The 26,488-nt window shown below is 46.7% G+C and overlaps 1 protein-coding gene across 7 annotated transcripts in view; it reads right to left on the bottom strand.

The window, feature by feature from the left end:
* Positions 1-25,881, bottom strand: part of DEDD2 (death effector domain containing 2) — a 65,252-nt gene extending 39,371 nt beyond the window's left edge. Inside the window, exons 1-2 of one of the 7 annotated variants that reach the window (XM_033963774.1) lie at positions 25,761-25,881; positions 22,342-22,985 (exon numbers count right to left, since the gene is read on the bottom strand). In XM_033963774.1, the coding sequence (XP_033819665.1) occupies positions 22,342-22,849 (508 nt within the window). In that variant the 5' untranslated portion in view covers positions 22,850-22,985; positions 25,761-25,881. Of the gene's footprint in view, positions 1-22,341; positions 22,986-24,343; positions 24,360-25,193; positions 25,210-25,274; positions 25,362-25,707 lie in introns of those variants that run through there. The other 6 variants (XM_033963773.1, XM_033963777.1, XM_033963775.1 and 3 more) reach the window with 6 other exon arrangements.
* Between the last annotated feature and the right edge of the window lie 607 nt (positions 25,882-26,488).

Here is a 26,488-nt window from a genome sequence, read left to right as displayed (position 1 = left end):
GATAGAGAAACTGATTAACAGGTGGTCCTATTGGCTGGCACTCCTCCTGTATGTCCAGTATAGCTCCTTGCCCAAGCATCCGTAACCATCAATAGGCATAGCATGTAAAAAACTTCTTTCCCATAACAAATCTCAAAAGGCAATAATACAGAATACAACCATCAATAATAACAAACTTTGAAAGTTGGAAAATAAAAAAACCTACAGACAATATCCAGAAAGGGTGGGGCTCTGGATTCATCTGCTGCGTCTAAAGGAAAGAAAATTAACAGGTAAGAACATAATTTTTCCTTCCTTAGCAACAGCAGCAGATGAATCCAGAGACCAATGGGATGTAGCAAAGCAATCCTCAAATCTGGGTAGGAAGCAAATGCTGCCTCTGCAACAACCGAAGCACTAAACGCATCTACCGCATGCGCCCCCACATCCAACCAGTAATGCTGAGAGAAAGCACTCTCGGAAGACCAAGTAGCCACGAGACAAAACTCATCCAAGGAAAAAACTACTGGACCCAGTCCAAGAAGTAGTCATCGTTCCGGCGGAATGGTCATGAAGTTCTTTTGCAAACCGCTTCCCTGCCATCAAGCAAGCGTAAAGAATGTCCTCCTGGACCCATCGAGCAATGGAGGCTTTGGACGCCGCCATATGTTTGAGGCGTCCCATGAAGAATACAAAAAGGTGATCTAAACAACTAAAAGCCGTTAGAAACCTAGCTTGCGGAGAACGCTACGCACTTTCAAAAAATGCAGTGAATAAAAGCACGTCTCCCCATTTCTCCTCACGGGAAAAAGGAAGAAAAAGTGAGAGTGTCATAAAAGAAAGGATGACACCTCCTTAGAAAGAAATTGTGGTACCGTCCGAACTGACACCCCAGATTTTGTAAATCAGAAATAGGAATCCCTGCCCAACAAGGCCTGCAACTCAGAAAACCGCCGAGCTGAAGCCATGGCCACAAGAAACCCCATGTTCATTGGCACAGCCATTTAGAGACTCAAAACACAAGAATGAAATGAGGCCTTCGGTAAACTGCGAAGAAGTACCTTAAGACTGTACTCCGGACAGGGCTTTCTAAGAGGTGTACATTTAGGAACTGAACTATATGAAGCTGAGAAGTAATCGAAGAGCAATATACCTAGCCCTTGTAACAAGCTAAGAATGGCACTTGAAGCTGAAGGGAACTGAACGCTAAGCCCTTGGCAATACACTTGTGCCAAAAAAGAACTCTGGAAGGGTGCAAATGTTGAGAAGTACCCAAGAAAGGAAAATCCTCCAAAAGGAAGCAGAAGCCACAGGTGAAGACGTCTGTATCGCCTGGATAAGAGAAGAAACAACTGCTTCGCATAATCCTTACACATCAGCCATGACTTTTCAAAAGCTAGGTCGCAATACCAAAGTAGTATGAATATCCATATTGATCAGACCCTAGGTGAGCAAATCCAGAGATACCAGGAAACTCAACAGTCCGGCTGTCGAAAGACTCATCAGATCCGCATAGCAAGGATGGCGCAGCCAATCCAGAGATTCTACAAATACTGTGCCCTGAAAGTGAGCTTGAGATGGCAAATCCAAGCCATCATCAGCCAGGGGAAAACACTGAAAAAAGAGAAACCAGAGGTGAGAAAGAAGCCACGCTGCTACCCCCTCTAACTCCCACTCCCTGTGCCCACTGAAGAAGCTAAGAAGCATTGAATTGTCAGATGAGGCCATGAGGTCTAGTTCCTGGAGACCTCACTTCCATAAAAAGAGCTGGAACGCCTGAGCCAAAATTCTCAATATCCAGGATGTAGAAGATTTCACTAGTACAAACCTTTACACTTTCTAGAGCGTACAGAGCGCTGTACACTGTAACATACAATAAAAGGGCCATGCACAGATTTCACAGAGAGAAAGTCTATCCAAACTCTTTTCCTGACCAATAAAATGATCTGCCAACAGAAAAGGAAGATGATGGTCCACCCATTGAAATAGAACCACAACTTTACCCGCCAACTGAGTACATCACCTACTGCCCAGGCTGTAGAGAAATACCCCCATCATAATACTGACTGAAAAGACCTTCAGCGTCATTCCGGAAGAATGATCTGAAGCTCCAGAAACGGTAGCCTGACCATGCTCCAGAGTAGAAGAATGAACAAGTACCAAGTCACCTCTTAAGACCAGACTCCTGAAGCTGAGGATGGAAGGCACCGAGCCCCCCAAACCGACATTATTGGTGGCCATGAGCTAGTCCAGCAAAGACCGAGGCATGCCTTTGAAAAGAGAAATCTCGCCGAGCCACCAAATCATACAGAGCGATGCTTGAGGAGCCTATCAAATAATTGGAGCCCTGAGATACCGGGAACCACCGGAACAAAAGCAACTGCTGTAGCATTATAATGGGAAAGCAAGCCGAAATTCCCAGTGGAGTCAGCAATATGGATCCTAGAACCTGTACAGAATCCCATACTCTTGGTCATGGTGACCGAAGAAGAATGCAAACCTGAGACTGTGACCCATTGCCCTAGTCTCTGGGAAGAAACACATTTCTCTCCTATATGAATAAAAACATCTCCCCGATATACCTATAAATAGTACAGGAGAAAAAAGCGCTGTGCAAATTCGAAGATTCACATCCAAAGAACTGAGGAAAAGAAACCATCCTTTTCGTGTCAGTCAAATGGTCCGACTGGAAGACGTCTGAATCAAGCAGTCAGTCAAGAAGAAATTAGGTGAATCGCCTGGTAGTGCCAAAACGGTACCACTGCCCACATTTTCTAAAATGTTCGTGAAGCCTTGGGTAGGCGAAATGGCATGTGCCAAAACCGAAAGTGCTGCTCCAAGAGAGGCAAGCAAATATAATGCAGATTTGGAGTCCACAGTGAAAATGTAAATATTCTCCCAGTTTTTCTGCAGAAATGTGTAACCCTGAGAAACTAATTCAGCAGAATGGGATCCAGCCTGCCCAATGCTCCTGTCTTGGGCACCATGCAGTAAGTGGAACAACGTCCCTTAGTTCCTGAAGAACTACAAGAACTGCCCTGAGGACCAGTAACACTTAAAAGGGAAACACAAAACATAGAGACTCCAAGAACGAACCGGAAACCTGAGGAGGATGCAAAGTTGCAAGCATCCTGAAAAATGTTCACAGCCCTCTGACCTGACATTATAGCGTCTTCTCCCTCATGAGAAAGCCTGAAGAGTCATTGGAAGAAGTCAAGATCCCCTCAGAATGAAATGCAGAAGGTCAGGGAAAGGCAGGATGAGAACTGTAGGATCTGTAAGAAGAAAGAAATTCTCCTAGGAAAAATCAAGTTTCGCAATGTAAATAGGAGTATACTGGAACCATGAAAACAGTACTAACTCCATGCAATGTGAGCGAAATACGTATGTCCTTTAAAGTGAATACGTACTAGACGCAATCAAGATGCTGCATCTACCGCCCGGTGGAAAACAACAGCATCCTAACAGGTATCAGACAAAGCTCACATCGCTAATGAGAGCTTCAGGGATGAGGCTAATTGCCACATAGCGCGCGCTCCTCCGCGGGTTTGATAGAATAGGTAACTGGTTCCTGGTTAGAAGGAGCTGCACAGCCCTTCTTGTCTGGTCGGGGGGTCCGTCTAGCATGTGCCATGAGAAGATGGTGACAGGAGAAACAAGCGTGATAAGCATGGAAATCTGAAGTCCAGGCCCTCTCAGAAATAGAGAAAGAGAGTCCTGGCCGCAGGAAGATGCGAAGTGTCATTATGCCCATAGAGACAGCCCGAACTTGGAAACTGTTAGTACTATCTTTAGGCATATATATATCCTATGCCACTACTAGATACATGCAGCGCAGCACAGAGGCCCAAATAAGAAGGACAGTTACCAACAGACAAAGGCTCAATCTGCATGGACCCCAAGAAAGACAATGAGATACCTGTGTGAAATACAGGGCACTATCTTACTGCTGATCTCACTGTGCCGTGAGTTGCCGTATGTCGGCTCAGTCCGGAGACAAACCAAGACTGGGTGACCTAGCACAGGTCAGAGTCTGTCTGGTAATCCCCTTGAGTGCTAACCCCAGAGTCCGATTAAACTAGCAGCTTCCTTCAAGGGAATACAGCAGGAACACAGACATAGACATATAAATCTGCCCAAGCTTGTCCCAAAGCTGGTAAAATACGTACAATTTGTCTGAACTGGAAAGGAGAGAAGCCGCAGCATACCCCGACCAAAGTAAGCTGTAAATAAACTACCGGAACGCTGCAGCACTCACGCCATCGCCGGAGACCCAAGCGCACGCCTGATTCTCGCTGACACGTGGCCGCTGCAGCAACACTCCTAGAAACATAGTCGGATTCAAGCCCCGCAAAATTTACCCTGCTGTGGCCTGCATAGAAAGAAAATCAGACTCGGGGAATAACCAGAACGCCGGAAAAAACATGTCCCATCTCATGTGCGCCGCTATAAACCGGCACCTGCACAATCAGCTGCACATGGCCGTGACAAACACCTACGAAAGAGAGCCTCAGAATAAACAGGACCACTACTGCTGCACTGAAACCCAACGAGGAGAACAAGTGCGAATATGAAATTGCACCGCTACTGCCGCACTGTAACCAACAAGGAAACCAAGCGTGTGCAAAGGGCGGGAAAGTCCCAGCTCCCTCAACGGATGTCTAGTCATAAACTCAGCCTCAATAAAATATCCATTCCTTAAACGTATGTTGACCGAACCCACAGTACTAAGACTCCCAAACAGAACCTGAAGTTCAAACAACAGTAAAAAACACATACATACTCACAAGCTTGTTGTTAGGGCCGGTTGAAGCCAGTTAGAGCTGGATGTGCAGCACTAACAGAGCAGAATGTAGCAACTGTGGTCTCTTTTTTTTTTTTTTTTTTTGAAACAGAGAAGGGAAAGAAGAAAAAATCGAGACCCAGTCAGACCCTCTAGCAATGGAGGGTGAGGCAGGGACCTGGGGGGGCCCAGGTGTAACCCCTAAAGCCAGCACCATTCAGCCGGACACCCCTGTCTCACTGAAGAGAAAATCTCAACAGGAGAAATAGCACTGCCAGCTCACTGAAGAGAAACCTCAACAGGAGAAACAAAATGGCAGTCTCACTGAAGAGAAACCGGACACCCCTGTCTCACTGAAGAGAAACCTCAAAAGGAGAAAATAAGTTCCAGTCACAGCCAGAATCCAGGAGCTATTCGAATAGCGATTATCACCTGCTGGGAGATAAAGCATACTGGAGATACAGGAGGAGTGCCAGCCAATAGGATCACCTGTTAATCAGTTTCTCTATCTCCACCTGCTGGTAGATGTGTGCTATCCCATTGGTCTCTGGATTCATCTGCTGCTGTTGCTAAGGAATGTTTTATTTTGCATGGAGGAGCTGTGTCTGAAGTGTGGGGAGTGGGTGTTTCTGCATTATCATGCTCTAATAGTCTTGGCTGTGGTTTCTTAGGCCTAATGATTGTGACAAACCAAGAAATATGAAGCAAGTGTGGAGGACAACCTTAGGCTGACTTCTAAAAAGCACAGTTACTTACCGTAATAGTTGTTATCCAGGGATAGTAGGCAGATATTCTCAACATGTGGGTGACATTATCCACGAAGCCCCGTAGCGAACAGCCTCGCAAGCAGATTTGCTTGAAGATCTTCAAAGTTTGTGAGTGCTGCACCACGCATGCGCAAGTGCCTTCCCGCCCGAGTTAGGATGCACATCTCCTCAGTTCAGATAGCTAGCTAAGAAGTCAACCAGGGGAGGTGAGTGGGTTGTGAGAATATCTACCTGTTGTCCCTGGATAACAACTGTTACAGTAAGTAACTGTGCTTTATCCCAGGACAAGCAGGGCAGCATATTCTCAACATGTGGGTGACCTCCAAGCTAAGGTGGGAGTGTTGGCAATTTAGGAGAATAAATGTTGTAAAACTGACTGGCCAAAATGGCCATCCTGTCTGGAGAAAGTATCCAGACAATAATGAGAGGTGAATATATGAACCGAGGACCAAGCGGCAGCCGTGCAGATTTCCTCAATAGGCGTTGATCTGAGGAAAGCTACAGACACCGCCATCGCTCTAACTTTATGGCCCATGACTCGACCCTGCAGAGGGAGACCAGCCTGGGCATAGCAGAAAGAGATGCAAGCAGCCATCAGGTTGGAGATGGTTCGCTTAGAAACAGGATGCACCAACTTATTTGGATCGAAGGAAATGAAAAGTTGAGGTTCAGTTCTGTGATGTTCAGTGCAATGCAAATAGAAAGCTAAAGCACGTTTGCAGTCCATAGTATGAAGCACTATTTCTCCAGGGTGAGAATGAGGCTTCAGAAAAAACACTGGAAAAACAATGGATTGATTGAGATGAAATTCTGAAGCCACTTTAGGAAGGAATTTAGGATGAGTACAGAGGACCACCTTGTTATGATGGAAAACTGTGAAAGGTGGATCAGCAACCAAAGCTTGTATGTAGCTCACTGACTCTTTGAGCAGACATGAGGGCAATGAGGAACACCACTTTCCAAGTGAGATATTTGAGATGAGCCGAATCTAATGTTTCATAAGGAGGCTTCATCGATTGAGCAAGGACTACATTGAGATCTCAAAACACTGGAGATAAGAATGTAATATTTATACGAAATTTATGATTAAAATATTGATGGGAAGGGTGGATGGGGAGGGAATAAATTTATGTTAAGATAATAATTGAAAGAAATTCAAGTGATGTGTATAAATTTAAATGTTATAATATTGTGCACTTGATGTAAGATGAAAAATGAATAAAGATTTTGGAAAAAAAAAAGTCCTTTCATAAATCTGGAAACCACAGAATGAGCAGAAAGCAATGTTACTTACCGTAACAGTTGTTATCCAGGGACAGCAGGCAGCTATTCTCACTAGTGGGTGATGTCATCCGACAGAGCCCCGATACGGACATCTTGCAAGCATGTCTTGCTTGAAGAAACTCAGAAGTTTCGAGATGCCCGCACCGCGCATGCGCCAGTGCCTTCCCGCCCGATGTACCGGGCGTGTCTCCTCAGTTCAGGTAGCTAGCCTGAGAAGCCAACCCAGGGGAGGTGGGTGGGACGTGAGAATAGCTGCCTGCTGTCCCTGGATAACAACTGTTACGGTAAGTAACATTGCTTTATCCCAGGACAAGCAGGCAGGTATTCTCACTAGTGGGTGACCTCCAAGCTAACCCCAATGGGATGGTGGGAGAGTTGGCAACTTAAGAGAACAAATTTTGTAACACTGTTTGGCCAAACTGTCCATCCCGTCTGGAGAAAGTATCCAGACAATAATGAGAGGTGAATGTATGAACCGAGGACCAAGTGGCAGCCTTACAAATCTCCTCAATCGGTGTCGATCTGAGGAAGGCAACAGAGGCTGCCATTGCTCTGACCTTATGGGCTGTGACTTTACAGGGAAGGGATAATCCAGCCTGGGCATAGCAGGAAGAGATACAAGCCGCCATCCAGTTGGATATGGTGCGCTTCGATACAGGTCGTCCCAACTTGTTCGGATCAAAGGAGACGAAAAGTTGAGGAGCAGTTCTGTGTGGCTTTGTGCGATCCAAGTAGAAAGCTAAAGCACGTTTACAGTCCAGAGTGTGTAAAGCAGATTCTCCAGGATGAGAATGAGACTTTGGAAAGAACACTGGAAGCACGATGGATTGATTGATGTGAAATTCAGAGACCACTTTAGGCAAGAATTTTGGATGTGTACGAAGGACCACCTTGTCATGATGGAATACAGTGAACGGTGGATCCGCCACTAGGGCCTGAAGCTCACTGACCCGGCGAGCAGACGTGAGGGCCACCAGAAAAACCACCTTCCAGGTGAGATACTTAAGTGGAGCCTTGTTGAGAGGTTCAAACGGAGGCTTCATGAGATGAGACAGGACAACATTGAGATCCCAAACCACAGGAGGAGGTTTGATAGGAGGGTTGACATGAAAAAGACCTTTCATAAATCTGGAAACCACAGGATGAGCAGACAAAGGTTTCCCCTGTAGAGGCTGATGGAAAGCCGCAATAGCACTCAGGTGGACTCGTATAGAGGTAGACTTGAGACCAGACTGAGACAGGTGTAGAAGATAGTCCAATACAGAAGAAAGGGAAGCTCGCTGAGGTTCCGTGGCATTGGAAATACACCAGGAAGAAAATCTAGTCCATTTTTGGGTATAGCATTGTCGAGTGGCAGGCTTCCTGGAAGCCTCCAAGACCTCCCTCACTGCTTGAGAGAACTGGTGAGGAGTTATGTTGAAAGGAACCAAGCTGTCAGGTGGAGGGACTGCAGGTTGGGATGAAGTAGTGAACCTTGATGTTGAGTAAGTAGTGAAGGAAACACTGGAAGAAGTACTGGCTCCCTGCTGCTCAGTTGAAGTAGAAGGGAGTACCAAGGTTGTCTGGGCCACCGAGGAGCAATCAGAATCATGGTGGCATGGTCTGATCTCAACTTGACCAGAGTCTTTTGAATGAGAGGGAATGGAGGAAACGCATATAGGAAGCGATTCCCCCAATCCAGTAGAAAAGCGTCTGCCTCGAGGCGATGAGGACTGTAGATCCTGGAGCAAAACTGAGGCAGTTTGAAGTTGTGGGGGGCTGCAAAGAGGTCTATCTGAGGCTTCCCCCACTGAGCAAAGATCTGATGAAGGGGGTCGGAGTGGGGCGTCCATTCGTGAGGCTGGAGAAGACGACTCAATTTGTCTGCCAAGACGTTGTCTTTCCCCTGAATGTAGACAGCTCTGAGGAAGGTGTTGTGGCGGACCGCCCAATCCCAGACTCGAAGAGCTTCCTGGCAAAGAGGGGCCGAGCCCGTGCCCCCTTGTTTGTTGACATAATACATGGCGACCTGATTGTCATGAAGCAGATGTTGAAAAGCTTGGAGGGCATTGAAGATGGCTCTGAGCTCCAGAAGATTGATTTGATGGAGTCATTCCGCACTGGTCCAGAACCCCTGAGTGCGAAGACCATCCAGATGAGCCCCCCATGCATAGTTCGATGAATCGGTCGTGAGAACTTTCTGGTGGGGAGGAGAGTGAAACAGCAAACCTCTGGATAGATTCGAAGAGGTCATCCACCAGAGAAGAGACTGCCGTAGAGCAGGAGTGACTACAATGTGACGAGACAACGGGTCGGACACCTGAGTCCACTGAGATGCCAGGGTCCATTGAGGAATTCTGAGATGTAGTCTGGCAAAAGGCGTCACATGAACTGTAGATGCCATGTGGCCCAAGAGGACCATCATGTGTCTCGCTGAGATGGACTGGCGAGAAGACACCGACTGGCAGAGTAGAAGGAGAGCATCCATGCGTTGAGGAGGAAGGAATGCTCGAAGTTGAATGGTATCCAGGACAGCCCCGATAAAGGGGAGAGACTGGGTGGGCTGAAGATGTGACTTGGGAAAGTTGATCTCGAAGCCCAAACTCTGCAGGAAACAAATGGTAGTCAAGGTCGCCGAAATGATCTCTGGAGCCGACGGTGCCTTGATGAGCCAGTCGTCGAGGTAAGGAAACACCTGGAGACCCATGTTCCGGAGTGCAGCGGCCACCACCACCAGACACTTCGTGAAGACTCTGGGCGACGAGGAAAGGCCGAATGGAAGCACTCAATACTGCAGATGCAGATGTCCCACCCGAAATCTGAGGAACTTGCGGGAGGCCGGATGAATCGGGATGTGAGTGTAGGCCTCCTTGAGGTCCAGAGAGCATAACCAATCGTTCTGCTCGAGGAGGGGATAGAGAGAGGCAAGGGTCAGCATACGGAACCGCTCCTTGACCAAAAACTTGTTGAGGACTCGAAGGTCCAAAATGGGACGCAGATCGCCCGTCTTCTTCGGGACCAGGAAGTACCGGGAGTAAAACCCCAGGTTTTGCTGATCTAATGGAACCGGCTCGACGGCCCGAAGCCGAAGCAGAGCCTGAGCCTCCTGGAGGAGAAGAGCGGTCTGCGTCAAGTTTGAAGGATACTCTCTTGGCGGGTGGTCCGGTGGGACCCGTTGGAAATGAAGAGAGTATCCCTCTCTTACGATGGTAAGGACCCAAAGGTCCGAGGTGATTGTCTCCCATCGATGACAAAAATGATGGAGACGACCCCCAATGGGAAAAACGGGGGGGGGGGGGGGGGAGACAGAACGAGGTCGGTTATGCTCCCTGGAAGAGAGTCAAAAAGGCTGAGTAGCCTTGGGTGCAGCCGGCATCTGAGGCTTCTGCTGAGGCTTCTGGGGAGGCTGTCTCTTTGCAGGCTGTCTCGCCGGAGGAGTCTGCCTCGGTTGATAACGCCGCTGGTAAATTAGAGGCGGTCTAGAGGGACGAGACTGTTGAGGCTTGGGCTTAGGCCGCAGAATAGACTGGAAGGACTTCTCATGGTCCGAAAGCTTCTTAGTAACAGTCTCGATAGACTCATCGAACAGATCCGCCCCCGCACAAGGCACATTTGCAAGCCTGTCTTGGAGGTTTGGATCCATATCAATCGTACGAAGCCATGCCAGGCGACGCATGGCGACTGAACAGGCCGCAGCCCGTGCCAAGAGCTCGAAGGCATCGTAGGAGGATTGCATCAGCTGCAGGCGTAACTGGGAAAGGGTCGCCACCACCTCTTCAAACTCGTATCGAGCCTGAGCATCGATAAAAGGGATGAACTTGCGGAGCACCGGCAAGAAAAAGTCCAAATATGAAGAAAAGAAGAAATTGTAATTGAGCACTCGAGTCGCCATCATCGAGTTCTGGTAGATACGTCTACCAAATTTGTCCATCGTCCTCCCCTCACGGCCCGGTGGTACTGAGGCGTAAACCTGGGAGGGATGAGAACGTTTGAGGGAGGACTCGACCAGAAGGGACTGATGAGATAGTTGTGCCCCCTCAAATTCTTTGTGGTGTACGATGCGGTATCGAGCATCCAACTTACTGGGAACTGCAGGGATGGAATACGGTGTCTCAAAACAACGCATGAAAGTCTGGTCAAGCAGTTTATGCAGAGGAAGCCGGAGCGTCTCCGCCGGAGGATGAGGCAAATGCATGGTGTCCAGATACTCCTTAGAATATCGAGAACCCGTGTCCAAAGTCACATCCAAGTCATCCGCCATTTGTCGGAGGAAGGAGGAGAAGGACAGTTGGTCCGCCAGCGCCGGCCGGCGCAACGGACTAGAAGAAGTGGAAGCCTCCGGGTCCAGAGAAAGCTGAGAGCGGCAAGGAGAATAGGAGGTAGATGGTTCCTCATACTCCGGCCCCTCAGGCGGGGATAAATCCGACGAGGAGTATCCCATACGCTGGATCTTCTTTTGCGGGGACACCTCTGAATGACGTGAGGAGTGGCGAGATGAGTGTCGAGATCGATGCCCCTCTCGGTGCCGGGATGGGGAACGAGATCTTCTATGCATCGCACGATCCCCCGAAGCTTCCAAGGAATGGATGGGACTAGATGCAGTGGATCGCAGAGGTGGTAAGGATGCGGACTCACGCAGTGCCACCCAGGTCTGGTATGGAGTGCGGAAGAACTCTTCCTGCGATGCAGTATGCCCAGGACTTCGATTATCAGGGGCTGACCCAGCACTCTGCTGTCGAGGAGGCGTAATGGGCTCCAAAGGCGGCATATCACTAAATGAAGGCCGTCTCGAGACTCCCGCCGCCCTCCGCCGATCTTCCTCGTCGAGCAAAGAGATCGAACGACGAGGAGGAGGGGGAGGGGGCGGTCTGCCCCCCTGGACCGGGACCGGGAGGTCACCCTGAATGGAGGCGATAAGCCGGGGTCCCATAGACTGCATAAGCTCGACAAACTGAGCTTCCAGCAGGGATCGCAGCGAAGCCGATATGGAGGGATCCGCACCGAAAGGGGGTCCTCCAGCACGGTCTTCGCGCTCCTTCGTGGCCAAGTGCTTCTGCTTGCTAGCTTTAGGCACTTTGATGACAACCGGAGGGACAGTGGAAGGCGGTACCTGAGCCGAGGAGACGGGGACAGGCACCGATGCCGAACCGGAGGCAGAAGTCGGAGTGAACGATGCCGGCTTCACAATGCCAGATGCAGGAGTCGTCGATGCAGGTTTCGACCGGATCGGCGAAACATCAGTAGAAGTAGAAGCAGACGGCTCTTTGGCAGACTCCATCTTAAACATCGACTCCCAGAGCAAGCAGCGCCTTTTGAACGAGCGCGCAGTGAGCGTGGAACAAGGCCGGCACGATTTCAGAACGTGTTCTGGACCAAGACACTGAAGACAGCGTCGATGCGGGTCCGTCAACGAAATCGCACGCTGGCACTTGCTGCACTTTTTAAAACCTGTGATTGGCCGGGACATAGGCCGGAAAATCGTCGCTGCAAGGTCGAAGGCGCTAGGCCTAAGCCACGAGGCCGGCCCGGCCGAACCGCCGGAAGAAATAATTTTAACTTTTTTTTTTTTTTTTTAGAAAATATAAAGTAAAATTGAAATAAATCAAATAAACAAAAAAACGCGGTAGAAAGAAGGCAAATTACTGAAATTCAGTCAGCGCAGAATGAAGTGAAACTTCTCAGCTCCGCGGAAAGAAAAGAACTGAGGAGACACGCCCGGTACATCGGGCGGGAAGGCACTGGCGCATGCGCGGTGCGGGCATCTCGAAACTTCTGAGTTTCTTCAAGCAAGACATGCTTGCAAGATGTCCATATCGGGGCTCTGTCGGATGACATCACCCACTAGTGAGAATACCTGCCTGCTTGTCCTGGGATAAAAAGAGTTTCCCTTCTATAGGCTGATGAAAAGCAGCAATAACACTTACGTGGACTCTAACAGATGTGGAGGCCAGAATCAGATAAGTACAGTAGATAATCCAGCACTGAAGACAAGGAAGTAGATTGAGGCTCCTTGTGATGAGCAGTACACCAAGTAGAAAATCTTGTCCATTTTTAGGTGCAACACTGTCTAGTGGACTGCTCTAGAATGTCCTATACATATTGAGAAAACTGTAAAGTGGCAATTAGGTTGAGAAGTACCAAGCTGTTAAATGTAGAGACTGGAGGCTGGGATGAAGGAGAGACCTTTGACTCTGTCAAGTAGAGAGGGAAAAACTTGTAGAAGTAGAGGCTCCCTGGTGCTGAGTTGAAGTAGAAGAGAGTACCATGGTTGTCTGGCCACCGATGAGCTATCAGAATCATGGTGGCATGCTCCGTCTTTAGTTTGACCAGAGTTTTGAGAATCAGAGGGAATGGAGGGAATGCATAGAGAAACTGATTGGTCCATTCGAGAAGGAAAGCATCTGCCTCGAGGCGATGAGGAGAGTATATCCTGGAGCATAACTGAGGCAGCTTGTTGTTGTGGGGAGACGCAAAGAGATCTATCTGAGGAGTCCCCTATTGAGCAAACACTTGATGTAGAGGCAAGGAATTGAGTGTACATTCGTGAGGTTGTAGAAGACGACTTAGTTTGTCTGCCAGACAATTTTGCTGACCTTGAATGTAGACAGCTCTGAGGATGATGGTGGATGATGGTGTGAAGAAATGCCCAATTCCAAAGCTTTAGCGCTTCCTGAAAAAGAGGGAGAGATCCTGTGCCTCCCTGCTTGTTGACACAGTACATGGCAACTTGGTTGTCTGTCCAAATAAGGACTACCTGGTCGTGCAGCAGATGTTGAAAAGCTTTAAGAGCATTGAAAATCGCTCTGAGTTCCAACAGATTGATGTGACAGACGATCCGTGCTGGTCCAATGGCCTTGAGTACGGAGACCGTCGAGATGAGCCCCCCAAGCGTAGGTTGAAGAATCTATTGTGAGAACCTTCTGATGAGGGGGCGTGTGAAATAGCAAACCTCTGGAAAGATTGGAAGAGAGCATCCACCAGAGGAGAGTCACTATAATATGTTCAGAGAGAGGATCATAAGCTTGCTGCCACTGAGATGCCAGGGTCCACTGGATTTGAAGGATTCGAAGGTGAAGTCTGGCAAAAGGAGTCACGTGAACAGTAGAGGCCATGTGACCAAGCCTTACCGAGATTGTTGTGAGAGAAGACACTTATCAGCAAAGACGAATGAGAGTATCTTGACGTGGCTGAGGCAGGAATGCTCTGAGCTGAAGTGTCCAGTATGGCTCCAATAAACTGTAGAGTTTGAGAGGGACGTAACTGGGACTTGGGAAAATTGACTTCGAACCCCAGACTTTGGAGGAGCGTAATAGTCCGTTGGGTCGCTACAATAACCTCCTGTTGAGACGACGCAGGAAGATGCGAAGGTATGAGCCAGTCGTCGAAGGTATGGAAAGACTTGAAGGCCCTGCGACCCCCATGGCTGCAGCTACCACTATCAGGCACTTCGTGAAGACCCTGGGGGATGAGGCAAGTCCGAAAGGAAGAACTCGGTATTGAAGATGGAGATTCCCCACCCAAAATCTCAGGAATCTGCGAGAGACTGGATGAATTGGGATATGAGTGTAAACCTCTTTGAGATCAAGAGAGCACAACCAATCCCCTTGATCCATCAGGGGATACAGTGTTGGAAGAGACAGCATCCGAAACTTTTGTCAAGAAATTTGTCAAGGGCTGAGGTCCAGAATAGGTTGCAAATCCCCCGTCTTCTTTGGGACTAGAAAATAACAGGAATAAAACCCCGTGTCCTGTTGGTTCAAGGGAACCTCCTTGACAGCTCAAAGGCGAAGAACAGCCTGAGCCTCCTGAAGAGGGGAAGTTGCGATATGCTGGAAGGAAACTCTCTTGGAGGGAGATCTGGTGGCACTTGAAGGAATTGAAGAGAGTAATCCTCCCGAATGATAAGAACCCAGAGGTCTGATGTAATCTGCTCCCACTGTTGGTAAAAGTGATGGATCCAACCTCCTATGGGGAGGAGTCTGATGGATGCAGGTGGATGTTATGTTCAGACTTAGATTGTCAAAAAGACTGCGTTGGCTTCGCTGCAGCCGGAGCCTGATGTTTTTTGTTGACGCTGTTGCTGCTGCTGTCTTCTAGGCGGAGGCCTGGAAAAGGCCGGAGTAGACTTTTGAGGGTAACGCCATGGAGGCGGCTTGTAAGGCTTAGCAGGTGGAATTTTAGCCTTAGGTCGCACCAGAAAGGCAAAGCATTGCTCATGCTCAGAGAGGCACTTGGTAGCTGCCTCGATGGTATCATCAAAAAGCTCATTACCCTGACAAGGTAAATTAGCTAGACGGTCTTGCAAGTTGGGATCCATGTCCACAATGCATAGCCAAGCCAAGCGTCACATTGCTACAGCGAAAGCAGTTACCCTAGAGGACAACTCAAAGGCATCATAAGTGGCTTGGAGCATGAAAAGGTGAATTTGTGAAAAAGTCTGAAGTTGTTTAAACGCAGGTAAATGATGCACAGCCAAGTTAGGGAAAAAATAAGGCATGGTTTTTATGCAGTATTTGAAGTAGGAAGTGAAGATGAAATTGTAATTGAGGACTCTATTAGCCATCATTGAATTTTGATAAAGGCAACGTCCAAATTTATCCATGGTGCTTCCCTCCCTGCCTGGAGGAACCGCAGCTTAGACCTTGGAGGAATTGGATTTCTTTAGGGATGATTCCACAACCAAGGATTGATGAGACAATTGTGGCTTCTCAAACCCCTTGCAAGGAACTATATGATAACGAGATTCTATTTTTGAGGGGATAGCCTGAATGGAATGAGTCTCAAGATTTCTGATATGTTTGTTTCAATATAGGATTCATTGGAAGTCTCAAGGTTTCTTTTGGCGGATGAGGGAGCTCCATCTCGGCCAAATATTCAGGGGTATACTTGGATTTAGACTGGAGATCAAGCTGAAGAGCCTTACCCATATCAAAGATGAATTTCATAAAGGAAGATGATTTAGAAGTCGAAGCCTCCTCGAGGAGTGAGAGATCTAGGTGCTGCTGAGTAGGATGGAGAAGCTTCTCTAGAATATTGAGAAGGCATATCTGTATCCGACATAAGAGTCACTGAAGAAGTTCTACTTTGAGATATCGGTGGAGTCAGAGAGTACTTACGTTTTAGAAGCCTCGATGGAGAAGTCCCAGGAGTCAGAGGAATTGAGAGCCTCAAGTCCTGCCTCAGAGAGACAGAGAAGGAGGATCCCTAATGACTGGTCTCGAGGAATGAGTCCTTGACCTCGACATGCCTTGATGTGGAGAAGCAGGAGGCGTACAAGGCTGTGAAGGTTGAGACCTATGCCTGGTCTTCTAAGGGGTCTTTATGGGCTTCGACAATCAAGGTACAGGAGACTGTCCACCCCGTAGAGGAGACTCTTTGCTCTTCTTGGAAGGCAGGTGCCTTAAGGACGAGGTATGCTTTGAGTGGTGCCTCGATCGAGGCTTGGCCCCCTCGTCATGAACAGGTTGGGTGGCTGGAGACTCGGGCCTGGAAGGATGAGGCAAAGAGTCACTGGAGGACAATTGTCGAGACCGACGAGGCTTGTCCCGAGATGCCTCGATGGCATGCTCAGGCTGGCTCACATGAAGCAGGGTCGAGGCAGGAGCAAGCTGAGCGAAGACCGAGGTAATCTGTATGGTCAATATGGCTTTCAGCATGTCTTGAACATAGGCACCGAGACCAATGGATCTGGTCGTATAGGTGCAGCAGTGTGCTCCAAGGAGGGCGACCTTGAGAATGAGTAATCCCTATGTTTGGAGGCACGCTTGGATGGAGGTCTCGTAGAGGCTGGCACGACTGCACTCGTTGCCTGGACTGCCTGAGACTCAGCTGGAGGCTTCTTAGGTAGCATACCTAGAGAAGGAAGAGGAGACTTACCTGAGGACGGAACCTTAAGAGGCACAGCAGATGAGGCCTTCAAGGTTGAGGGCGACATCTTCAAGGTCAAGGTCGCTACTGGGGCCGACGTCAAGGCCTTCTCCGCAGACTGCTCCATAGTGCCAAAGAGCTCAAGAATTTTGACACTACCATTGTGAAGGGCTCTTTTTTGAAGAGTAGCACAGCGTAGGCAGGACTCAGGACAATGTTCGGGTCCTAAGCACTGAATGCACCAATGATGGTGGTCAGTCAAAGAAATGGCCCAGCCACACTGGCTACACTTTTTAAACTCGGTAAGAGGCCGGGACATAGATCGAAAACACAGCCGCAGCTGAACGAGGGCTGATGGCAGAGACTAAGCTCAGAGCCCGAACGGAACAACAGCAGAAAAAAGAAAAACAATCTTTTTTTTTTGACACGCCACACAGCAACTTAAACGAGAGAAATAAAAGAAAGAACAAAGCCGCGGTGCAAGAAGGCAGTAAACGGCAGAGCTGAAGAAAAACAGGGCTTCTTGGCTCCGCAGAAAACTAATAACTGAGGAGACGCGCGCCCAAATGGTTGAAGTAGGATGTAAAAATGTAGCTGTAATTAAGAACTCTATTTGCCATCATAGAGTTCTGGTATAAACGGCGACCAAACTTATCCATGGTACAACCTTCTCTACCTGGAGGAACTGAAGCATAGATTTTAGAAGGATGTGCTTTCTTTAAAGAGGATTCTACTACCAGGGATTGATGAGATAGTTGAGACTTTTCATAACCTTTACATGGAACTGTTCGATAACGGGATTCCAATTTAGATGGAATGGCAGTGATGGAATAAGGAGTCTCCATATTACGAACAAAGGTTTGTTTCAGAACAGGAGTCATAGGTAATCTGAGGGACTCTTTAGGTGGATGAGGAAGCTCCATATCTGCTAAATATTCAGGAGTATACTTAGAATCTGAATGAAGATCCAGTTTGAGAGCTTGTCCCAGATCAAATATAAATTTGGCAAAAGAAATGGATTTGGAATCAGACGCTTCCTCAGGAGATACACTGCGAGATTTAGGAAGAGCTGAGTATGAGGGAGAAGCCTCTCTGGAATATGGTGAAAGTGGTTCTGAGTCTAGACGTAGAGTCACAGAAGAAGCTGCACTGTGAGGTGGAGTAAGAGAATGTTTTCTCTTAAGGCTCCTGGATGGAGAAGTACCAGGTGTACGTGGTACCGAATGAGTCGAGGTCTGTGATGAGCTGTCTCGACGGGGTGGCTTCGACGGTGGAGTCTTCGGTCGAGAAGGACTTCGAGTCGATGTGCGATGGTGTCAAGATCCATGCTTCGGCTTCGAAGAATGAGGCAGAGAAGTCTCGGTATCCAATGCCGAAGACTCCCTCCGAAGCTTGGAAGCAATAGGTCTCGAATGCTTCGACCGGTGCTTCGGAGGAGGTGAGTCTGGAGAAGAATCAGACGAAGAAATTTTCTTCGGTGTCCTGGATCGGCCTCGAGATACTGGAAGCTCTGGTTGGGTGACAGGCTGATCAGTCCGAGGCAAGGTCGAGGACGGGACCAATTGAGCCACTAAGGAGGAAATCTGAGTGGTGAGTATAGATTTCAACATGTCCTCCAGCATCGGCACCGAGACAGAAGATTCTGACCTCGTAGGTGCAGCAGTACGCTCCGAAGAGGGTGACCTCGAAGGTGAGTATTCCCTTATCTTGAAGGTACGCTTGGAAGATGGACGTGCAGAGGACTCTGGTGGCTTCTTGGGTACGGTACCTGAAAGAGAACCCGGAGACTTACCCCCCATAGAAGACTTCGCAGATGACACCGTCTTCGAGGGAACCGAAGCAGGCAAGGTCGAGGCCTTCGAGACCGAAGCTCCAGCCGGAGCCTGGGTCGAAACCTTCGAGACCGTAGTCGTCGATGTCGTCGGAGTCGAAGCCTTCGAGACCGGGGCAGCCGCCGAGGTCGAAGTAGAATCCGAAGGTTGCTCCATGTCTCCGAAAAGTTGAAAAAATTGACCGCACCGGCGTCGAAAAGCCCGTGGAGTGAGAGTGAAACAACGGTGACAATCTTCTGGGGAATGAGTGGGACCCAGGCACTGTAGACAGCGGCAGTGGGGATCGGTGACCGAAATCACACGATTACACTGACGACAACGTTTGAACCCGGTGAGAGGCCGGGACATAGAAAAAATAAAGTCCGTGTCGAACGGAAGGAGCAATTGGGCCTAGGCCCAAGGCTCACCGGCCGGACAAGAATTAAAAGAAACAATTGAAATTTTTTTTTTTTTTTTAAAGAAAAGAAAACGAAAAAGAAATAGGAGAGCACAGCGACCAAACTTTACTGAAAGAAAAGAAACAGCCGCGGTGAAGAGAAGGCAATGCTGCAGAGATGTAGAAAAACGTGTCTTCTTGTCTCCGCGGAATTAAACGAACTGAGGATCCTCTCAGGAGATGCGCCCCCTAGTTCGGGCGGGAAGGCACGCGCGCATGCGCGGTGCAGTGCTCGAAAGATCGAGATCTTCAAGCAAGTTTGCTTTCGAGGCTGTCCGCTGCGGGGCTCCGTCGGTGACGTCACCCATGTGTGGGAATATGCTGCCTGCTTGTCCTGGGATAAAACTAATAACTGAGGAGACGCGCGCCCTAACTCAGGCGGGAAAGCATGCACGGTGCAGCACTTGCAAACTTTGAAGATTTTCAAGCAAGTCTGCTTGCGAGGCTGTCCACTACGGGGCTCCGTGGATGATGTCACCCACATGTTGAGAATATGCTGCCTGCTTGTCCTGGGATAATACTTTAACTTTCAAGGTTGTACTAGTCTTTTTCTTGGCACTTAGGCCTCATGCCCAGGTTTAAAACAAGTTTATTTTCTGTTTTGTGATTACAATATGTCAGATTTGAAATGTGTATCCTGCAAGATCTGGTGTTAGACAGCAAGCATAAACTAGGTCCTAAAAGAGAGAGGAAAAGTCTTTTTTATTTTGTTTACATCACAGAGCCGGCATGGGGTTGGAGAGGTTGTAACCCTATACTTCTACTAAGACTAAGAAGTACTTTTATTAAGTTACGCATTTAGCGAGCGCTAAATCTGTTAGTGTACCTTAATAAAAGGACACCTTAATAAAAGGACCCCTAAATAACTTAATAAAAAAATTCAGCCCGTGACGGCCTAAGTTTTAGATTTCGTCCCCTTATGTGATTGAATTTGACACTCCTACTAGAGGTTCTGGGTCTACTATCAGGCAGTGTCTTAGGGCAACATGAGGTCATCCAGACCTTTTCCAAATAAAAGCTGCCCCTTAAAAGGGAGTCTGGTCAGAGTACCTTTAAAGATGGAATCCATCCATTGTCTGAACCAGACATTCTACTATCAGAAATGGAGTAAACTGATGCTTCACCCAGGACCTGTATAATGTCATACAGCATGTCTGCTACACAATCCACACCAGATAAAAGAAGTTTGGGGGAGGGGTCATCTCCCTCACTCTCTAAAGAGCATAGCCTAGACAGACAAGCACGAGTGACAAAGGATTCTGCCGAGGCAGCTTTGACTCCCATAGCTACTGCCTCAAAAAGTCTCCTGAGAACCACATCCAATCTGCAGTCCTGATTATCCTTCAGCACCACACCACTTTCACTCGGAAGGGAGGTAAAACTTAGTAATCAGTGCAACCACGGAATCCACTTTAGATTGATTAAAAAGTTGCTGATACTTCTGTGCCATAGGATACAGCCTGGACATGGCTCTCGCTACTTTGAGACCCCCTTCAGGAGAATCCCATGCGCCAAAATCAAGACATTAATGCCTGGATGCCAGGGAAACACAAAGTACAGAACCCTCACTCCATACGAGGGAGGTGGTAAAACGAGCTGGCTGTGTGTCCAAATTCGGCTCAGAGACTCTGATATGAGATTAGGTAAGGCAGTGGACTTAAATGCAGAACTGTGGGATCATCCCCAGGTTCTGAAGCCAAAACAAGATCCAACGTGCCAGCGTACAGTCCTGGGTCCCCTTCCATGGGAGGAGCATCTGCAGAAAATAAAGAATCGGTAAAATTATCATTCTTATTTATATCCCATGGAGAGAGATGTCCAGGGTCCTGAACAGCGGCAAACCTGTGAAGACATGCCTTGGAAGGTTGTGCCTCGACAAAACAAGTCCGACATGCAGCAGGACTGCGCAGGAGGAGAACAACTCTAGTGAAAGACTTTCCAAAAAAGTTTTCAAGAAGTCTGAGAAGGCATTTGGACCAGGAAGCATTGAATCACCCTGTGATGACTCTACTTTGCGTTTTTTGGGCTTTGGGGCATTCAGATTCTTACTCGCAGAGCGGTCACCATTTTCAGGCCCTGAAAACAGAAAAAGCAGCCCTCTTTGTCATCTTAGTATGCAGAATAAGGGTTAATCTGGCCACACCCACCTCTCCAATCCACACCACATGACATGTGGCACAAAGATGCTCCTGAGGCACAGAATTTGTGGTAAAAGAGTCCAAGGACTCCATCCCAATCAGTTTTAAGGCAGAAATTGAAGTTTTGGAAGTACAGGGAACTTTTGGGGGGAAATTTTTTTTTTTGTGCTAAAATCCAAGATGGCCACCGTCAAGATTTTCACACATAAAAAACACTTTTAAAAATCCACAAACCAAAGTAAAAAACTGTGAATTTAGGATTTTTCAAGAGGGGGAAGAAAAAAAGGAACATTCAGAAATCCTCAAAAACCTGTTTTTCAGACCCTCTCCCCTGATTCACTTCAAAGGCTGTAATAGTCTTGCTCACTGTGACCTGTGCTGTTTGGCAATGTACTGCAGTCTGCCTCAGCTCTTTACAGTAGCTGGAAAGGAGAAGAATCACTGCCTCATGCTGGAAATGCCTCTTCAACTCTGATCTTCAGACTGCCAGTCAAACATGGTGTCTGACCGCAGACCAAAGGAAGTGCTAACAGAAGGGGGAAGGTGAAAAATGCAGCAGGCATCCTGCAAGGCACTGCTGAGGTACCTAAAAGCCTGCGCTCAAACCCCTGCTAAGCAGTAGGTGAGGATTAAAAGTGGGGATGGCCCTGAGCTCCAAAAATACTTGTGCAGGCTGGCCAACAGGTACCACCAGGGATCAGCTTGCAGACCACAGTCTGCTTCTTCTCTACGCAGGCACAGCTGAAACAAAGGTGAAGGTTCCGAGCACTGAAAAACGAATAAAATAAGAACAGGGTAGAGCAGAACAGAAACACTCTTTCCAGCTTGCATGCAGAAGGGAAAAACTGCAAGTGGCAGTAAAGACTCCTGGTGAAGTAGAAGGATCACAGAAAAAATCCGGAGTGGATTCCTTCTGCAAATGGCTAGTGGCTATGGAGAAATAACCCACTTGTCCAGAATGACACATCTATTGCATTGGAAATCAATTTGTAGTGGAGAGGTCTGAATTAACCATTAGCCAGATTCATGAAATGCAGGTTACTTTGTTTTAGTTTAGCAAAATAAATACTTTTAACTAAAGACCTGTATCATAGGCTCAAGAGACCACAATTCCCAAGCTTCAGTGTAAAGGGCATGGCATTTTATAAAACTCACTTATAATTTAACCCTACAAAGTAAAATCTCATGTCATCTGCCCACAGCAACACTATGAATACTTTCAAAAGAGGCTCAGATAAAAAAAAGAAGCAGACTTGTGCAAGTCTGCTCATAATACCTGTTCTTGGTCTCTTCTGCGACACATATGGAAGCAGGTCATGCCTGGAAAGGACTCGAAGTAACTGCAGAAGATGTTGAAAATTGGTTTCATCACATTTGCCTCGCCTTTCAAGCTCAAACAGCAGCTCCACCCCATTTTTAGGTCTATGGACATTGTTTTTGTCTAAACTCTGATCCTCACAAGTATCCTGTCCTTGAGTTCCCCTCCAAGGATTCCGTCTATGCCATCTGACAGCTAGCTCTCCATGCTGAGCTCTGCTCTCTCTAGAAGACCTGTCTTCATTGATGTGCTCATTGTCTTCTGCAATCTCCCAAAGAGAAGGGTCTAAAGGGTGCATCCATGTGCAAGTCTCATCTAACAGAAAGGACAGCACCTCAATATCATTCTCAGTTAACTGTGAACCAATCACATCAAACATCTGGTGAAGGGAGAACATCCCATAATATTCTAGGCACTCATCTTCCTCCCAAGACTGAATCAGCAGTGGCCTTCGCACTCCAGCCATGGTTACCAAGTTCAACGAGGTAATGGACTTTAGACTGTAAACTGAACTGCTAAGACCAGCCAGTCAGTGATCTGTGTGCCAAGAAAGACTGCAGCAATGATTCACACACCCTTCAAGTCAATCACTGCTCGGATTTCTGAAAGACAAAGAACCATGACTAAGCATACAAAAAGACATGTGGTTCAACCCCCAAAGGATTAATGTTTCATGATTATTATCTCTTTTCCTAACAGTAAATTATGTATATCTTCAGCTAGTACATTCTGTTCATTCCATTTATCTTCCACACATTCCCATTATCTGCCTGCATATACATTCTCCCATACCTTGCTTCCTCTGACAAAATTTTTAAGTCTGTTACACATGCATATTTCTGAGAACTGCCTTGAGGAGTTGCTCTTTATATAACCTAACTATGAAGATGACTAATATGTATATGACAAATAAAAATAACACAAGACATTAAGATTTTTTAAATATTTACTGCATAAGCAGCAAAAAAAACAAACAAACAAAAAAAAACAACAACCAACAAACCTAGTGAAAACATTAAGTGTTAGATTTAAGGTCTATGGGGAAAATCTTCAGTGCTTGGGGCCCTATATTTCAAAAGGTAAAAAGTGTAAAATGATTTACTGCCTATGAATGGAATACATAATCTAAAAAAGCAAACTAATCTACTCTATAACAACTTCCATTAATCACAGCTGACTCCATCACCCCACTGGTGATTATATATATTCTGGCTTCTGACAAAACCATTTAAATGCGAACACAAAAAATAGGGTTTTTTTTCCTTCTATATACTGCACAAATTTAGCCAAAAACCAACAATATATTGCAGCTTTACAGACTAACAAATTCAATACCACTATTTCTTCCCAGCTGAAGAGAATCTACTTTATTTCACCCATAACATTTAAGGCCACCTAAGAAACAACTCAACAAACATGAAAGTAGCTTTAAACATTCATTAGGACCTCACAAAACACACAGCATTAATAAAACAACAATTGTGCCCTTTATTAGTATTAAAGGGTATAAAAATAGTGCTATTTTTAAAAGAGCTGTTTTCAAAGCATTATCTATGACAAAACTCTTAAAACAAGGTCAACTTAAGAGCACCCACATTCCCAAAGATGGGCAAGAAAATGAAGAAACACAAAAATCACAAGACCCAGGGAAAAAAGAAAGAAAGAAAAGCACACATATCCTTGGGGAAAAGCTTAGGATTCAGCACTAACTCGAGCTAATCATACCAGCTGCATGAGGTCATCCAGGAGCAACTTTACTAAAGGAACCAACACTCAAAAAAGCAAGGTGGATAAAAAGGATTGGAAGAGTGGAGGGATATCCTATTAGAGTTGCAAGCTGCGAACCAAGGAAGCCTGGTTCAAATTTTATTATGGATCCTTGTGATCTCTGGCAAGTCACTTAGCCTCCACTAAGTAAAACTTTGGAATATAAAACGTTCAGAGGCAGGAAAATACTTACTTGTAGCAAAATCTAAATTGCATGGAGCTACAACAACAAAAAAAGCATCAGCTAAATCCAAAATTCGGTTCCTTTACTCTCTAAAGATTATGGGCTAGGGCTGAAGCAGGGTGCTGCTACAGGTTTAAAAGGACTAAGTAAGAAATTCTAACGCTAGTCAAGGAAATAAAAATGATAGTTTCCCTCAGACCAGACCAAGTTGGGACAAGAAAAACCAGCACACTTATTTCTAGATAAATACAATGACTTCACAATGCTTTGACTTTTCTCTAGGATAAAAAAAGGCCAGTATCAACAAATACTGACTCTGAAAGCGTATGAATTTAAGAGTTATACCCAACAGTTTCATATAGATAACATGGTCCAAGAAAGAATTAACACTTTGTAGCCATCAATTAAAGTCAATCTGTGCATACCCCTTTTCATAATACTGTATACTATCTTTACAACTTAATAAATCACACTACCGGTTCAAGAAAAACAAGTGAGAAAACTGGAACTACGTGAACTATTTAATCACACCATACACAGACTCATTTCATGAACCAGTTGAGCTATATTTAAACTTATCAACTTCAAGGAAGAGAAAGTTTTCCCCTGAACCGTGATTATTAAGAATCTGACGATTTCTGTTCCACTAGTAGACTAGTTGACACTCTGCTTAATAAACCCCAGCCATTTCCTTGAGTATTTACTGACAATTATCCCATCATCCCACCTCTGCAACATGTTCTTAAACCGGCTTCTAAATATTTATCTAGGAATTTTGACTGCAGATTCCACGCCCTATGTTTTAGTACTACAGTAATATTACTAACGCCATTTTCAGAACCCGTTGCCGGTTATTTACTTCACGCTATGACCCTGGTCTCCAGATGCCTAGTCCACCTGTTGCCAATTGTGCGCCAAACTACATAGAAAACATTATAACCTTAGAATTTATAGCTAGCTTCATTTCACCTTCTCCCAAGAAAAGCAGAACCAACCGACTCGACAAACAAAATGGAAGCGAGCAGGGGGAGGAGCAAACAGTAGAACTAACCCAGCCTTCCTTTATGACATCGACTCAAGAGTAGCTTGCCAAATACATTTTGACGTTTATTATTTAACCTTTAACACATAGCCTCTCACATCAACGATCTCGTTATCGAAATTACTGCGAAAGCTCAATGTCTTCGATCCCAACGCAAATTCTCACGAGTAGAAAATTCCACTCAGCTCTAACTGTATATCTCAATCACCCTAACGTTAACTCTTTCATCCACTCCTCGAAATTCTGAGTTGCCACATAACCGTCGTGCGGTGGTCCCCACCCAATCCACCGGGAATTCCCGAATACTTTCTCAAAACAATAAAAAACATACCACACTGCTTCTGTTAATAATAAACCTTTTAAAAATATCAAGACAGGAGTTACAATTAACGGCCTCTTTCACCAGCAAACACAGCAGCCGACTGCCTCCGTCCAGCTTCTGGTAGCTTCTACGCTGCGCATGCGCGCATCGTCGACCGTCACACGGCGCTAGCGCACCTCCACTCACCACTGACACGTCACAGTAGCTACAGTCACTTTACTACGTTACACGTGCACAGTCCTCTGCTCCTCGGCCTAGGTTGTAACCCCAGATGCTAGGGCTCCTGTATATTACTAAAGGTGGGCTAAATGCTAATATTATATTCCTCAGCCCGGAGGCTCGTGGCTGTGTGACTGGGTTGGAGTAGAGCTATGATACTTATGAATTTACCAAGCAGCCATATGAGTCTGTTCCTAAAGGCATCTGAATAGAAAGCTGCCCTCTGGAAAAAAAAAAAAGAAGTCATATAACCATTATTAAGGAGAAAAAGCTACTGCTTATGGATGATGTGAGAAATGCTGCCCACACAATGAGAAAAACTGAGGCTTTGGGTAAAGTAAGATTACTTTTTGGCCAAAAAGGGTGTCGATCTGCACAAATAAATGGCAAGGTAGGCACACTTGGCATGGTACGTTCATTGCCTGCTCATTGGATACAACCTATTTTCACACCTATTTTCTGTTTCTCCGCCCCTAGCTACTTTCTCCCATTCCCCTTATTCTCTTGACCTCCGACAATATTTACAGTTGCCCTTATTTGGGCACTGTCCCCTCCTTTCACATACTCCCCC

Source organism: Geotrypetes seraphini, chromosome 11 (genome assembly GCF_902459505.1).
Source record: "Geotrypetes seraphini chromosome 11, aGeoSer1.1, whole genome shotgun sequence".
Lineage (NCBI taxonomy): Eukaryota > Metazoa > Chordata > Amphibia > Gymnophiona > Dermophiidae > Geotrypetes > Geotrypetes seraphini.
The sequence above is the reverse complement of the archived record's forward strand: the minus strand, read 5'-3'. Positions and strand labels throughout refer to the sequence as shown.